The 15641-nt window shown below is 60.2% G+C and overlaps 1 protein-coding gene across 1 annotated transcript in view; it reads left to right on the plus strand.

The window, feature by feature from the left end:
* ADGRB2 (adhesion G protein-coupled receptor B2) overlaps positions 1 to 15641 on the plus strand; it is a 96996-nt gene that overhangs the window by 73788 nt on the left and 7567 nt on the right. The window contains exons 17-25 of the mRNA XM_026657202.2: positions 691 to 794; positions 2969 to 3071; positions 7901 to 8051; positions 8773 to 8842; positions 9034 to 9100; positions 9442 to 9527; positions 10482 to 10580; positions 13829 to 14000; positions 15481 to 15576. Of these exons, the coding sequence (XP_026512987.1) occupies positions 691 to 794; positions 2969 to 3071; positions 7901 to 8051; positions 8773 to 8842; positions 9034 to 9100; positions 9442 to 9527; positions 10482 to 10580; positions 13829 to 14000; positions 15481 to 15576 (948 nt within the window). The remainder of the gene's footprint in view (positions 1 to 690; positions 795 to 2968; positions 3072 to 7900; positions 8052 to 8772; positions 8843 to 9033; positions 9101 to 9441; positions 9528 to 10481; positions 10581 to 13828; positions 14001 to 15480; positions 15577 to 15641) is intronic.

Genomic DNA, 15641 nt, shown 5'->3' on the forward strand with positions numbered 1-15641 from the left:
GTGGGATTTATAAGGCTCATTAGCAGGTCTTCCAGGCGGCAAGACGGGAGGAGGGAAGGGGCGGGAGGGGATGTGAAAGGAGCCATCTTGCCTCATGTCTGGGAGTCCTGCTCCCCCCTCCAGCGCTCACAGACGGGGCGTTCTCCCTCCCCCCCGAAGCCGAGCGCCACCCAGCTCCCTGCGGCCGCGCCGGGCCATTGGTATTCTGGGAGCGTGCCCGGTTGGCAGGACGACGGAGAGGCACCCCCAGGAACGTGCCTTGGCAGCCCAGAGGCTGCGGTCAAGCCACCCGACCCTCCCCCCCAAAAGCCCCAGTGCGCAGGAGGCCAATGGGCCCCTGGGAGGGGGAGGGAAGAGAGGCCTGGTGCCAGGGGGCCTTGGGCTCTGCCCCGCTCACTGGGGGAGGAGCTTTTGAGGTGTGTGCTGGGGCACGTTGGGCTTTCCAGGGATTGGGGTGGGGAGGGAGCAGCCTCTGGGTCCCCAGGGACACTGGCTGTGCACGTGAGTGATACAGCCCTGGGGCAGCGCTGAGACCCATTCTTCCCCCCTCCCTCCACTGCCCCCCACTGGCCAGCTCCACCCCCTGTGGCTTGGGGGAGCTCCCTCCTTCCAGCTGCTGAGCCTGGCTCCGGCAGGACGCTTCTCCCCTCCCCGTTTTCAGCACCTCTCTCCCTCTCTCCTCCCGGGCAGGCCATGGACCCCTCCGGCACTCCGTCCGTCCCGCTCATGATCGGCTGTGCCGTCTCCTGTATGGCCCTGCTGACCCTGCTGGTGATCTACGCCACCTTCTGGAGGTAGGTCGGCCCCATCCCCGGACTTGCCTTCTCCCTCCGTCCTTCGGCACCAGCCCAGAGGCCAGGGCGTAATTCCTCCTCGCCAGCAGGGTGGCTGGGGGGGAACGATTGATAGCTTTTTGTTGGGTGGATGCCAGCTGAGCTGGGGGCACCGGAGCAGTGTCAGTCTCCGAGCTTACGTCAAGGTTTTCTACAGTGGCCGAGTTGGCCATAACCTGCCGGGACGTGGATCCAAACGTCGCCACGGGCATCCTGGGGGAGGAGCAAGGCCCAGAGATGGGTGCCAGCAAGGACCAGGGCCGTGTCCTCGAGCGGGGCCCTGAGCAGCTGGCAAGTCCCAGGTTGCCGGCTCCTCTTTGCTCCCAGCATGCGCAGGGGGAGAGAGGCCGTGTTGGCCCACGTGCAGCGGGAGGGGAAGAGGCGAGGGTTGGGCAGCCGGGAAGCGGGTGCCGAGAGCAGAGGGAGGAAGAGAAGTCGGGAGTGGGGGGTGGGGAGGAAACAAGCGATAGCTTCGCCGCTGCGTGATTGACTGTATTGTTCCAGGAAAAGAACAAAGCTCTTAGCGCATTAAAGACAATGGTGGGCATGGGAGTGTCCTGCTGGGGCGGCTATTCCGGTGCTGCCACAAGCAGGAGGCACAGACAGGAGGGCTCTGCAAGGCCTGATCCTGCCTCGCTGGCATCGGTGCCGCTCAGCGGAGTCACTCCCGATTTACACCAGCAAGAGGGACAGCAGAATCAGGCCCTCCCTTGCTGCTGAGATCCCCTGGCTAGACGCATCAGCGATGTGGGGGGAGGGTCCACCTGAGGAGAGAGTCAGAGGGCTGTTAATGTACAGTGGCACCTAGCAACCTCGGGCAGGGCTCAGGGCCCCCTTGTGCTAGGAGCTGTACGGGCACGAGGCTTTCAGTGCTGATGCCGTTCACTGCAACGGGAACCAGGAGTCCAAATCCCTTCGTCAGCTTTGCAAGCTCCACCTCGGGCAGGTTAGCTCCCAATCCTGCAGTCCTTTCCACGCCCATACACCCCTGCTAGGGAATGCGATGGAGCCTGGGTGCACAAGGAAGCATGCATGGAAGTGTCTGCAGGAGGAGCACCTCGGTCTGCGAAGGAAAAGAGGAAGAGACGGTTAGGGTGAAGGTTTATCAACAAACAACGCCCAGCGCAGAGAAGATCCGTGGGGCTCGCTGCTCTGTCCTGAAATTGAAAGTAAAAGGGCTCAACACATCTGAAACGGAGGGGGAAAGGAATTTGTTTCTTCCCCTCATGATGGATTGTTCACCTGTGGGACTCTCTGCTGCTGGATGCTATTAAGTCAAAGAGCCAAAATTAATATTGAACGTTTTTACATCTCAGTTCAGGGAAATTTTGTAGGCTGCTTCCCTAAATCGCCTCTGAGCTGTGTTGGTGGGCACCCTCACATGGCCGCCACGTTCTGCTCCGGAAGTGGCTGCAGTTCTGCCAGAGGTGAAGCAGTCCCTGTATCCCTCAGGGTACATCTACACTGCAAAGGGAAGTTGTGATGGTAGCAGGGGTAGGCATAGCCATGTTAGCTTTAATCTCGCTAGCATGGATATCTGTAGCAGTGTAGATGTAGACACAGGCTAGTGACTAGAGTACAAGCCCACCAGAGACCCTGGGTACCATCTAGATTAAAGCTGGCACAGGTATGCCTACCTATGCTGCAGTCATACCTTCGCTTTGCAGCAGAGACGTACCCTCACGTACCTCACAGGGATGTCGGAAGGCCTAACTAGTTCACGTTCGTGTAGCATGTTGTGTTCCCCAAGTGCTGTGGAAGTGCAGGTGTTTCATCCTAGTGTCGGTATTTGTGATATGAATGGGGTAGCCCCTGGAGTCACACTCCCTAGGATAAAATAAACTCTCCATCCTCATGCTTCAGGGCATAAACTGATCCCCAGCCGGGGGTCAGGAAGGCAGTCCCTGCCTGCTAACACACTCCACGCACTATATGAAGGTCTGTGCTGCCCTCTAACATATCCCCGTTGACCACTGTTGGAGACGGGCTACCAGACTGATTAGACCATTAGTCTATTGCGTCATAGCATCTCCTGCATTCTCCACCTTAGGTCTAGAGAGAAACCAGGCCAGGATGTTTGCAAGGGGCCCGGCCCCAGGACCCCTTCAACCTGCCTCCCTCTGCCCTCCCTGCAGGTTCATCAAGTCGGAGCGCTCCATCATCCTGCTGAATTTCTGCGTCTCCATCCTGGCTTCCAATGTGCTGATCCTGGTGGGCCAATCCCATATGCTCAGTAAGGTGAGAGTCTGGCCTAGGGCTTCCTGGGCTTCTGCCCCATTACAGCTGCCAAGGGGCGTTGCCCGGCTGGGCACCCAGTGAGGGCACGCCGTGTTCCTTGGAGAGAGACAGGCACCTGCTGGACATTTCCCTGGGGCATTACAGCCAGAGAGCTGTGGGCAGAACAGCCTGGAATGGCAGGATATGGCCTTTAAATCGATGCATCATGCTGTTTCGGCTGAACAGTCCCCTGTTCTGAATTGCTTTGCAGTGTTGCTGCGTGCCGTTAGAACAGCTGCTGTGCTCTGTCCCAGAGGTGGCTGCATTTCAGTGCTGACTGAAGTCTCTCCTGGACCAGTGGAGCTGGTGAAGTGCTCTGGGATCCTCTGGGCTCTAGATACAGAGCTCTCTGTTGTCCTGTGGCCCAGAGGATACAGTAGCTTGCTTGGCCACCCCAGGAGACTCTGCATCAGTGAATTCATGGCTATAAATATTGAGGAAAGGGCAGATGAGGCCCCCAAATGGCATCCCCCAGCCCCAAATCCCTGCAGCATGAATGAGCCAGCCAACCCCCCCCCCCCTCCGCTCCCCAGCTCTGCTGGCTGCGCTAGGTGGGCAGTGCCTGCTGCATGGGTCGCCAGGTGTGGCGGCGTTCTGTGGGGCAGTGCCCTGCTGCGCTCCTGGGAATGTTGGCTCCCCTGGACAAACGCCTGAGAGCGACGGAAGCAAGTGGCAGTGGAGTGGGGATGAGTCGCACTGGGTGGTGTGTGTGTGCTCGTGTGCGCCTCTTGCTCGCCCCAGCCCGTGGGAGCACAGTTAGCGCGAACCTGGGGGCTGCTTACAGGGACAGAGAGAGGGATAGAAGGACAAGGCACAGCGGAGAAGTGAAAGGACCCATCCCCGTCTTGTCCTGGAGCAGGGAGCGCTCACTCCTGCCGCTGAGAGTTTCCAGCTGCCGATGAGAGAGGAGAACTTGCTCCTTGCAGCCCTTCTGGGGAGAGAGTTGGCTGAAGCCAAGACACCAAAGGCAGCAGGAGCAGCGCCCGGCTGATTGGCACTGTGGCTGGCTGGCTGGCATGGCCTGTCCGGGCAAGGGGTGTGATTCTCCATATTCCCTGTTGTGTTCATTTTGATGGACTAAGTCACAGGTGTTAACATGACCCAGTCACTGTGCAACATTAAACCCTGCTCAACAAGGCTCGGCATCCAGGGACCTTGGCCTGCTTAGACCCCGGTGAACACCCCATTAAACGTCCCTTTTAACCTTCTATCAAAGAGCAGAAAGAAAAACGGGGAAAGCGTCTGAATTGTAAAGTTTGAAGTGAGGCTTTTGCTGTAACAGTCCCCCTCATTCCCTCTCCCTTTGGCCGCTCGGACGCCTGGCAAACCTACCAGCATCGGGCTGTCTCTGGCACTGCTTTTACCTGCCTCGGGCTTACGGCAGTTACAGAATACACGGCCCTGGCGGGCTACGCCAGACTGTGATTAGACAGAAGGGAAAAGGAGGGGGGGGAGGGAAAGGGGAGACAAGGTGGGGAAGGAAAAGAGCACTCGGGTTGTGCCGATGTCGTCTGGGTCTCTGGCCGTTGATTGCTGTGGGTTATTGTGAGGTTTTATGAACATTCAGGCTCTTTACCACGGTGGAGCTCACCGTGTAGGCCCCGTTACCACACCGGCCCTGCCCCCCTGAAGCCCATCAATACCCTCCCATGCACCAGGAGTCGCCGCGTGGCAAAACAAGGCCCTTCCCGGAGCTCTCGCCAGCCTCGGGGCGGCCCAGCCGCTGCGGCACACTCCCGGCTCCCGCTGGCCCTTGTGGAGCTCATAGCTGGGCTCCCATCCCACCCTCTTACCCACTCCCTGTCACTGGTCCAGGCTGCCTCTGCACTACCTGCCCTACAACAAGGGGGCCCCAGTGAGCCCCAGTCAGCATGGCCCGGGGCCTGCTGTCCCAGCATTCCCTTCTCTCCGCAGCTGCAGGGATACCTTTCGGGCGCTTTGTTCCTGGCACATTTCTTCCAGTCCAGCATCCGTCCATCCCCCTGGCCGGTCCTTGTCGCCCCGATGTATAAAGGCGGCTCTGCCTAGCGCCAAGCCTCGCTTATCCCATGTGAATCCCCCAAGGAGTGAGGGAGCTTAGCTTTCAGGGCGCTTCGTGGACGCAGCCCAAAGGCTTCAGCCGGTGCCCCCCGCCCCGCCCCAGCTCCAGGCAGCACAGCGCTCTCTGGGACGCGTGTTAGCGGGCAGCCTCCTGCCGCCTGGCGTCTCTTGACGTTCTGGAGACGGGACCCCTCGCGTGCCAGAAGCATGTCCGCAGGGGAGGGTGGGACATCTCTGAGGGGCAGGGCATTGCCGGAGTACGTTGGCCAGGGGTGCAGAGGTGGGGAGCAAATGCCCATAGCCACAAGCAAACCTAAGGGCAGCCTGCCCTGTATTCCACTGTGGTTGCAGCCATGCTGCTCACCTTGTAGGGATGGTTTAGTGGCTGGACCATCAGGTTTGAGGAGTTTCTGCAGACCCCAGTTCAAGTTCCGGCAGGGCTGACTCGAGTTCCTTGCAGGAGACGGTGCCCACACAGGTTCCTGCACTTTGTGACCATCCATGAGCTCAGAGGGCACTCAGGGGGATGCTGCCTCTGGCTACCATGTGCCCTCCCCACACCGGGGTGTTATGTGCTGCTGCGCTCTGCCCCAGAGCTGGCTGCCTTTTGGTGGTTTCCCACCCTTTGTGTTTTGAGAGCCATTTGGTGGACGCCAAAATTGTATTTTTCCCACTGTCTTACAAACCTGGGCGCCCCGGTGTGTGTGTGTGTATGTCTCCCAGATGCAGCTTGCGCTTGCATGCATTGTGTCCCAGACATTACCAGATGTGTGCAGTGCATTTGGGGGTCTGTGTGAATGCACCCCAGGTGTAGGATGTTTTGGTTGTGCCCAGGTGTACCTCAGGCAGGCGTGGTGTGCTTGTGTGTCCTGGCCCCTTTTGTGCCTGTATCCCGGCACTCTGTGTACGAGTGTGTTCATTTGTGTCCCAGTGGTTTGAGTGTGTGTGTGCCTATGTCCCAGCACTCTGTGTGTGCTCGGGGGGCGGGGGGAGGTTGTCTGTGTCCCAGTGCTTTGAGTGTGTGTGTGTGAGAGCATGTCTCAGCAGTGTGTGTCCCAGCGCTGTGTGTTGGCCCTGCACAGTAAGGAAGGACCGTGTGCTGAAACATTTGCCTGCTGATACCATCTCTGTGGTGTGGCTTGGGCCCCAGGGCCGCGTGTTCTCTCCCGGATTCCCTCGCTGGCTGCAGAGGCAGATGGGATTTGGATTAAGTCAGTGTGGGGTTGACGGCTCACGGTGGCTTTGTCACGTCCAGTGGATTCAGCTGCCAGGGGATCCTCCCCGCAAATGCTGAGCTTGTGCTGGCTCTCAGAGAGGGATGGCTCTGTGGGTCTTGTGGATGATTCGCTGGTTCGGGACTCAGAGGAACTGTTTTTTGTCCCCACTTCTGCCATTGAGTTGCTGTGGGGCCTTGGCTGAATCACTGCCCTGCTTCGTGCCTCAGTTTCCCCAAATGGGGATAATCCTTCCCTGCACAAGGGGTGTGAGGATAAATCCATGAGGGTCTCAGACACTGCCGCGATGGAGGCCAGAGAGCAGCCCCTGGTCTCTACTCAAAGGGTGGACTCCGCTCCCTTGTGGCCGAATGCTCTGGTGGGTGTTTACGGCATCGCCAAAGAGGTGGCCCCTGGGGATTAGGAATGCACCATCCGCTCCCCCCATAAACGCAATGCCCTTGCAGGACTGGGATGTAGCTGCAGCAGGACCCCTGTTGCACCCCAGATCTCATACCAAAGACGACGCTTGTAGCCAGTCCTGTAATAAACTAGCTAAAGATTTATGAGCTAGGAAGAGGAAACCAGAGCGGCATTGACAAGGTTAAACAGACACACAAATGAGTTACAATCTCAAGTTTCAAAAGGCAATAAAAGCTTCTATCATGAGCATGTTCTACACGTCCCTTAGGGCTGACCCAGGCTGAGCCGCTGGGGATCTCTTGCGTGTGCCTAGAAACGTTTGGTCCCCAGATTCCAAGCAGCACAGAGGGACCAAGTTCCTTTTGTCTGGGGTTTTTATCCCCCTCCTGCCATGTGCCCTGAGCTGCAAACTCAGCTGATGGGAGGAATCGGCGTGACTCATCTTCCTGGGGAGGAGGAGAGCAGGGCCACAAAACTCTTTTGTTCTCTTGTGGAGGGTAGGCAGGGAAATTCCAGGTGCACCATCCCCCAGTGGGCCATCTGGTATCGATGGACCTCTCCTTTTGGGAAGATCGGCCTAATTAATGCCACACTAATTAATGTCTCTCTCCTGCCTGGTGATGTTCACAGGCTCAGAATACAACCGCTGAGATATTACGTTACCGTGTGTTATAAGTGAGGTTAATTCAGGCAGCGACTCACAAGCTTTCTTACAATCTAATACCTGGTTGGGCCCTGCTAACACACAGGTGAGCCGGACAGAGCCCAGCTCTGGAGCTGTCAGCGTTCGCCGTGGGAACCTTGCCAGGAGCTGGCACCTGGTCTGCCAGCGGCACGCCTGTTACCAGAGATTGGAGTGAACGATGCATCCAAGCCATGAGAGCATTGGGCTAAGCACCTCTCTGGCTTACGCCGCTCCTACCCATTGGCTTCCGTGGAGTTGTTCCTGATTTACGCCATCGAATTCAGGGGGAATCCGGCCCATTCTTAACAACGCCGGGGAGTGTGGGATGCCCGAGGGCTCTGCTAGAGCCAGATCCCGAGAGGCCCGAGCACCCCCAGACCTCCGTGCGGCGCGCCTGTGTTGATTGCCGTCTCTCTCTCTCCTTGCAGGGCGTGTGCACCATGACAGCTGCATTTCTGCATTTCTTCTTCCTCTCGTCCTTCTGCTGGGTGCTGACCGAGGCCTGGCAGTCCTACCTGGCCGTGATCGGCAGGATCCGCACACGCCTGGTCAGGAAGCGCTTCCTGTGCCTGGGATGGGGTAAGAGGCCTCGCTCGCCTTCCCCGCGAACAGCGGGTCCTGCTCAAGGAAGGGGCGGGGTCTAGTGGTCAGAACAGAGGGAAGCACCTTGCACTCGTGAGTTAATGGTGGTCACACTCAGACCCCGCCTCCGGGCGAGCTAAGGATTATCACCCCCATTTCACAGGTGGGGAAACCGAGGCACAGAGCAGGAAAGTGACTTGCCCAAGGCCATGCAGCATCAGTGGCAGAGCTGGGAATAGAAGCCAGGAGTCCCGGCTCTGACCCTCACCCCAGCCCCTGAGCCATGTGACTAGCCCCGCTCTCATCAGGGCAGAGTGAACCCAGAGGCGCCGTGGGTCGCTGCGCTGTTTCACATCTAGATGTGCTGATGCTGTACATCCCAGCCCTGCATCGCTGCTGGGTGGCTTGGGGCCCCCTGCTGATGCATCGGTCACTGCATGCTCTGTCTCTGCTCTCCAGCTGCTGCCCTGAGTCTAGAGACACGGCCCTTGCTGACCTGAGGGAGTGCAGGGGCAGATCTTCCCCCGGGCTCTGCTCCTAGCAGCTCTTACTGTTCAGGGGAGCAGTAGGGTACTCGCCGTTGTTCGCCACGGGGGCGGGATGCTGCACTGGTGTCAGTGGGGAGGAAATGGAGGGAGGTTCCCCACTGGTGTCACTGGGGCAGGTGGGTGCTGAGCCCCTCTGCAGATCCTGGCCATTGTCTCATCTCCCCCACCAGGTTTGCCGGCCCTGGTGGTTGCAGTCTCTGTCGGCTTCACTCGGACCAAAGGCTACGGAACAGCGAGCTAGTGAGTGTTGGAATGGAGCCCGGGTGGGGGTGCACGGGGGGCTGGGGCTCCAGGGGCTCCCCCGTACACCAGCCTTGGCTGGGGCTGCGGGGCGAGGAACCAGGCTCCCTGGCAGGAGACGGGCCATGGTCAGTGTGGGGAGGCAGGGAGGAGATCCCATCTCCCCTAATGGCGCCGTCTTCCCTCTGCAGCTGCTGGCTCTCCCTGGAAGGCGGGTTGCTCTATGCCTTCGTCGGCCCCGCTGCCGTCATCGTGCTGGTAGGTGTTTGCTCTTTGGGAGCACGTCTTTGGCTGAAGAAAAGAGCCAACCCCTGTCTCTTGCTGTCTCCCCCTCGGCGCCCCCCCAGCCCCAGGGAGCCCCTCCCCCTCGCACCCCACAACCCTGTTTCTCCTCCCCTGACCCCAGCCCGTTCCCAGCCCAGAGCCTGCCACTGCGCTCTCCCCACAATCTCTCTGAACTCCCCACAAAGGCCGGTCCCTCCCTGGCCCTGGGGTGGGGGCGGAGCAGGAGGGGAGGGCGCTGCCCAGCGCTGGGTCCCCTGTGTGGGGTCACCACCCTGCTCCTCAACCGGGCTCTGTCTCTTTCCCTCCCGACCCAGGTGAACATGCTCATTGGGATCATTGTCTTCAACAAGCTCATGTCTCGGGACGGCATTTCAGATAAGTCCAAAAAGCAACGGGCCGGGTAAGTGCCCCCTGGGGCTGCCCCCGTGTGGGGCGGGCAAGTGGGAGGGCACACGCAGGCAGGTAATACCCTCTGCCCCTTGGCGACCCAGGTACAGTCAGGAGGAGCTGTGCAGTGCATGTCCCATTTGCTCTAGGAGGCTGGAGGCTCAGATTGTTAAGAGCCCCCCTCCTCACCTTGGTTGTGTCAGTGCACCCCCCACCTGCACCTGGGCGCGGCTCCAACCATTCACAAGTGAAGTGAAGTCTGTCCAGTCCTCAGCAGGCTCCCAGCTCACATAGCTAAGAGGGGAGTGGTGGTGGAGTATGGATTTCCAGGGGGTGCCCCTCACCCCCAGCTCCAGGAACACACCATCCCCACCCTGCAGGTGAGCCGTCCCCCGATCTAGAGAGACATCCCCCACCAGATGAGACACACCCCAGCCACCCATCGGCACCCTGTACCCCAGCCATGCCCAGCAGGCTTAGCTGGAGGCCTCGGGAGACAGAATGGGGGGTTGGCGCTGAGCTGACGGCTGCAGCGAGGGGGCAGTTTGTGCCCCATTGTCTGTTACCCAGAAGTGCCCACGGTCCTGCACCCGTTACCAGTGGGGTAGCCAGGCTCCCGAACCTCTCCCCCACGCATTGTCACAGAGCTGCACTCGGACGGGGGAGGGGCTTGCCCGTCATACAGGGAAAGAGGGGATCCTACTGCAGAGCCCCCCAGACAAAGGGGCCGAGCCCCCAGCCGTCCCCCAGCGAGAGCTGCCGGCCCCTTGCTAGTCACTAACCATCCAGTGTGCCGGCCTGCAACTAACAATCTCTCTCTCTCTCTCTCTCTCTGTTTTTCTCATTTGCTTGGTGTATGTGTCCGTCCGTCCCCTCCCACCTGTCTCGCTGCCTCGTGCCCTCGCTTCCCGCCCCTCCCCGCCCCCTGGCCGGCGCGTGGCTCTCCCGTGGGGGGTGGGGCGCTCAGCTGGAAGCAGCCCGCCTGCGGCCGCCTGCTGCTGAAATGCACCAAATGCGGCGTGGTGTCCAGCACCGCCCTGACCTCCGCCACCGCCAGCAGCGCCATGTTAGTCTCTCAGCCTGCGCCCTTTGTGCCCGCTCGCGCTGTCGTGTGTGGCTGCGCTGCCCGTGACCTGAGAGCGCAGCATTCTCCCGCCGGCCGAGGCACGGGGGGTGGGAGGGAGGGGGCATTGCCTGATGGGCGCTCAGCCGTTCAACTCTCTCCCCGGGGCTGGAGAATGCCGTGTGCTCGGAGCTGCTCCGGGTCCTGCGTCTGCTGCGCTCGCCGGCTCGGCTCTGTGTCTGGGGCTCTGTCTCGCAGTGGCTGGCGTGGGGCCCTGTGTGTGTGTGTGTGAGAGAGACCCGTCACTCCTGCACGTTCACTGCCGCTCATCAAATAACACGTCGCCTGGGGCAGGTCCCTCGTGGGGGTGGGGATGGGGGGGACGCTGGCTTTGCAGCCATTAGCAGCCAGCTCCCCAGACTGGGGTCCCAGGCCTAGGGGAGGGCGCGGATTGTGGGGGAAGAGGGATCAGTGAGAGGGAAGAGGGGACGAGGAGATGAGCAGGGGCTGGGAGCCAGGATCAGCTGGGGGCGAGTGGAAGAGGGCAGCCAGTCCGGGAAGGTAGCAAAGAGCTAAAAAGCTCCGGGGGGGTGGATTGATACTCCACATCCCCCATCCTTGCTGCAGGAAGCCTGTACCCCATGTGGTGGCAGGACATGGGGCTCAAGGGGGGCTAGGTAAGTTCCTTTTCCGCGGCTCAGCGGGGCTGGCAGTGCCTTACAGAGCCGTTCCCCTCTCCACCGCTGGTTTGAATCCTGCCCGTGGCAGCAGACGGTCCGTTTCTGGGGTTGGTGGGTCACAGTCCAGAGGCCGAGTGGTTCCTGCCACCAGAATCCCCAGGGTGATGTGTCCTCGGCAGTCACAGCAGAGAGGTGGCTGCGGGCATGTCCCATGGGGGCCTGGCTGCCCTCCAAGGGAAACCAGGGAGGCTGAGTCCAGTCTCCAGGGCTGCCAGGCTGGCTCTGCTGGGACGCGGGAGGGGGCCCTCGCTCTCCGTGACCGGAGGCGGAACCCAGCAGCTGATGAGAATGTTCCCAGCCAGGCCCCGGGGCAGGGCTGCTGGTGCCACTGCCCCTAACACTGGGATGCTGGTGACGATGTTGCTGACAGCAGCCGGAGACCCCGGGGAGCGGCACAGCCACACTGGTGGGAAAATCCCCCAAAAGCACAATTTTAAAAATCCTTTTTTTAAAGACCAAAATCCTTGTGCTTGGGCAGAGAACGCAGGAATGGGGTGGGGGGGTTCAGGCTCTCAAACCTACATTGCACCCACGTGCGCCCCCATACACCTCCATAGCCCCCTGCACTCCCCCATGCATCATGCACCCTGTAGCCCCCCCACACACACACGTCGTTCTAACTCATGCGTCACCCTCTCACATTGGGCTCCTCTCTGGACCCACTGATCCAAAATCCTCCCAGGGCTTGTGGGATCCCTGCCAGCCTTTCAGGGGAGGCCTGGAGTGAACTCCTGGAGTCTCCCCGTGCAGGGGCATGCTCCGCGACCGCCAGTCCGCGTGCATGGCTGGGGTGCAGGGGAGCTGCTAGCTGGCTATCTCCATGGCGTGGTTAATCTGTCTGCGCTCTATCATCTCGTTCCCCCGCGTCCTCCCGCAGAATCCTTTCTCATTCTTCTGCTGCTATTCACGGCGAGAGAGAGAGGCACGTGCACACGCTTTGTGCCGGCCCCGGCTTATCTTGCATCACTCTGCTAACGGCATCTGGCATCAGCGTTCCGCCTGGAACGTTGTCTTAGGAATACAGGGCTCAGTGGAAGAAAGGCCACTAGCCACCTGCAATGAGGAGGGAGGCGCTCCTGCTGGTTTCCCCAGCGGGCCCGATTCTCTCGCACGCTGGTGCAAATCAGGAGTGACTCCACTCAAACCAGTAGCCACACCAGTGTAAACGCAGTGGGTCTGCCCTGCACCTTGCCCATGGTTTCGCATCGGCGCAAAAGGCATTTTTGCGCCCATTTTTCACTGGTATAAATGATGACTCAGCTCATTGACGTGCGCCGAGCGCTTCCTTGCACGTCTGGCCCAAGGGGCGGAGCAGTTGGGAATTGGAGCCCAGCGCATTCGAGATCAGACCCGGCCCTCAGGTTTCATTCTCCTCCCGCTATCTCAGCTTCCCCCTAACGCTGGGGGGGAAGGACCTTTTAGCTGTAACCCAAGGCCAGGATCTGAGTGCCTTGGGCCGTATGCAGCCCCGGAGCTGGCCGAGACCCGTATCATGGCAAGGCAGGCCGGGATCTCCGTTCCCAACTCTGCAACTTCTCTTCCTTAAATCTCCGGGAGGCTTTGCCTTCTGCCTGTCACTTAATGAGCTTTCAACTGCTGAACAGGGCAGCAAGAGGAGAAGTTCGAATGAGAAGATAGTTAAATCTAATGAGCCGAGTGCATGAGCCGTTCTCCCTGCCTCTCTGTCCTCTGCATGCAGAGCCTGGCTCACTTCTGCAGGAGTTTGCATGCTTCATCCACGCAAGCTGGGGCGTCGGCTCGGGCGCCGTAGGCAAAGCTACAAGCTTCCTCAGTTGATGCAGGTCTTTCTCACCCCGGGAGGGGACGGGCCCTTAGGCCCACATTTTTAAAGGTGTTTAAGCATTGCTGCACTCAGCATTGCAACGCCTAATTGATTTAGGAGCCTCAGGCTCCTTTTCAGAAGGGATTTAGGCACCGAGGAGCCAAAATCCCTTTGACGGTCAATAGGATTTAGACCTAAATACCTTTAAAACTCTGGGCCTTAATGCAGTTGGGGAATGCAGCGCTGAACAGCTCAGGGGGAAGGGATTCAGAGCCTGGCTCAAAGCCAGGTCAGTCTGAGAATGGTGGTGATGGCCTGCCTGAACCGAGTTTGCTGGGTCTCTCTTCCGTGCCCCCATCAGAGAAGCTGGCACGCAGTCTGGCAGCCTTGGCAGAGAGGCCAGGAACTGGCTGGGCTGTGCCTGGAGGGGCGGTGCCAGGATGCCCCCACTGCACAGTGCCAGGGGGCTGTGCGTGCGAGCGGGAGATGTGTCGGGCGACAGGCGGGATCTCTCCGCTCTCGCCAGCGATACTGCAGGGAGGGCAGGCGGAAAGCACTCGCTGGTTTTCCTAGCCCTTTGGACACCGGCTCAGCACCCCAGAGCGCTGGCAACTGGGCTCCCACAGCTCCCTTGGGAACGGCTGCCATTCCTTTTAAACAGCAGCCTCCCCCCTGATTGGCTCCGGGGCTCGTCTGTCTCACCCTCGTCCCTCCCTCTCCCCGCCCAGGGCGTCGCTGTGGAGCTCCTGCGTGGTCCTGCCCCTGCTGGCGCTCACCTGGATGTCGGCCGTGCTCGCCATGACCGACCGGCGCTCCATCCTCTTCCAGGTCCTCTTCGCCGTCTTCAACTCGGTGCAGGGCTTCGTCATCATCACCGTGCACTGCTTCCTACGCCGAGAGGTGGGGCCCCACGCTGCCCTGCCCTGCCCTGCCCTCAGAGCTCACGCGCACAGCCCTGATCCGTGGGCTGAGGTTCCATCTGCCCTTCTCTTCCTCCAGCTGTCCGTGGCTCAGCCTGCCCCTGGATTTGCACACGCCTTGTACACGCCCAGGCTGCACACTGGTTTCCACTCCTGCAGAAAAAGGGGTCTCATTGGGTCTGCCCCCACACACCTGGTGGAACAAGTAGCCCTGCGCTCTTTGCACACCCCGTTGCCAGGGATTGAGGGTTTGCACACCCGCTTCGCTGATGCAGGGGCGGGGTGGGGTCCCACTGTGGAAAGGGGGCCCTTTGTGTGTAGATGCACTGTTGTGGAGACAGTAGGCAAAGCGAATGCATCTTGTAATCAAAGCCCACAATCCTGGCTGAAGGCGGCTATCACACACCAGACCAAATTACGGCTTTATGCTCCAAATGGAACACTAAATCTTAATGGAGTCGCCCAGCTCCGGGGGGTGGGAGGGGATGGAGTTCTGTCCATCACCCGTCTGGAGAGAACCGCGTCCTTCCGAGCCCATCCCTCTGCATTCCGGAGCTCCCTTGGGTGCCCATTTATCTTAGCATGATGCACTGCGAATGGCAGCTCTATAAACAGAGAGAGAGCGCGCATGCAAGGTCTATCGTTAAGAGCTTCCGGCCCGTCCTGGGAGCGCCTGATGGCTCTGTCCTTGTAACCACCTGGGACAGTTAGCAACAGCAGCCTCGCATTGGCATGCCAAGCAGGGCGGCCGGAGCGGAGGGTCAGGAGGGCGAGCCGAGGGACATAGGATTTATAGAGTCTAGTAAAGAGGAGTCTCTGGAGAGACGGGGCCAGTCTATAAATATCTCCGAGGTAACAGCTCACGCGGCAGCAGGCGCCGGTCAGAGCGTTACAGAGCTAGGGAGGGAGAGATTGTGGCCGGCTGCCGGCTGAAGGTTCCCATCAGGGCGGGGGGCCCAGCGGCTGGCACTGCCCAGGTGCCAGGAGGGCGTAGGAAGGATGCTCATGGCAGTGCCAGGGCAGAGGTCCCACAAGATGCAGGAGAGCAAGAGGTGGCTGAAGTTCCCCCTGCATAGAGGGGCTAAGGGGGCCCTGTCCTCACGCTGGCTCCTCTGCTGGGGTTGGGGCTCGGTCCAGCTCCAAGCGGGCAAGTGTCCACGCCCCTGGATCTCCAGCTGGCGCTGTGCGGTCAGCTCCAGCCCAGGGTCCAAGGCCTCAAAGAGCAGATGGAGACTGACCTGCCCTCGGCCCCAGTTACTGCCCAGCACCAGGCTAGGGGATCAGATGGGCAGATCGGGGCGTGAGGATTGGTGGGGTGGATCCTAGCAGGGTGTGAGGATTGGCCGGGCGGATCCAGATGGCTTATTGAGCCTAGTAATCATTTGTGAGGGGCAGGGCAGCAGGGGCCCCCTCTCGCTGCCAACCCCCAGGGCAGTAACCGCAGCCTCTGCCTCGCCCAGGTGCAGGATGTCGTGAAGTGCCAGATCGGGGTGTGCAAGAGCGACGAGAACGAGAACTCGCCCGACTCCTGCAAGAACGGACAGGTGCAGATCATGGTGAGTGAGCGTCAGCCAGGCGGCACCGGGCGAGCAGGCGGCACGGGGCCTGGGTCAGGGGCGGC

The sequence above is a fragment of the Terrapene carolina genome, unplaced genomic scaffold, assembly GCF_002925995.2.
Source record: "Terrapene carolina triunguis isolate 2854851 unplaced genomic scaffold, T_m_triunguis-2.0 Scaffold236, whole genome shotgun sequence".
In the NCBI taxonomy this organism is placed as follows: domain Eukaryota; kingdom Metazoa; phylum Chordata; order Testudines; family Emydidae; genus Terrapene; species Terrapene triunguis.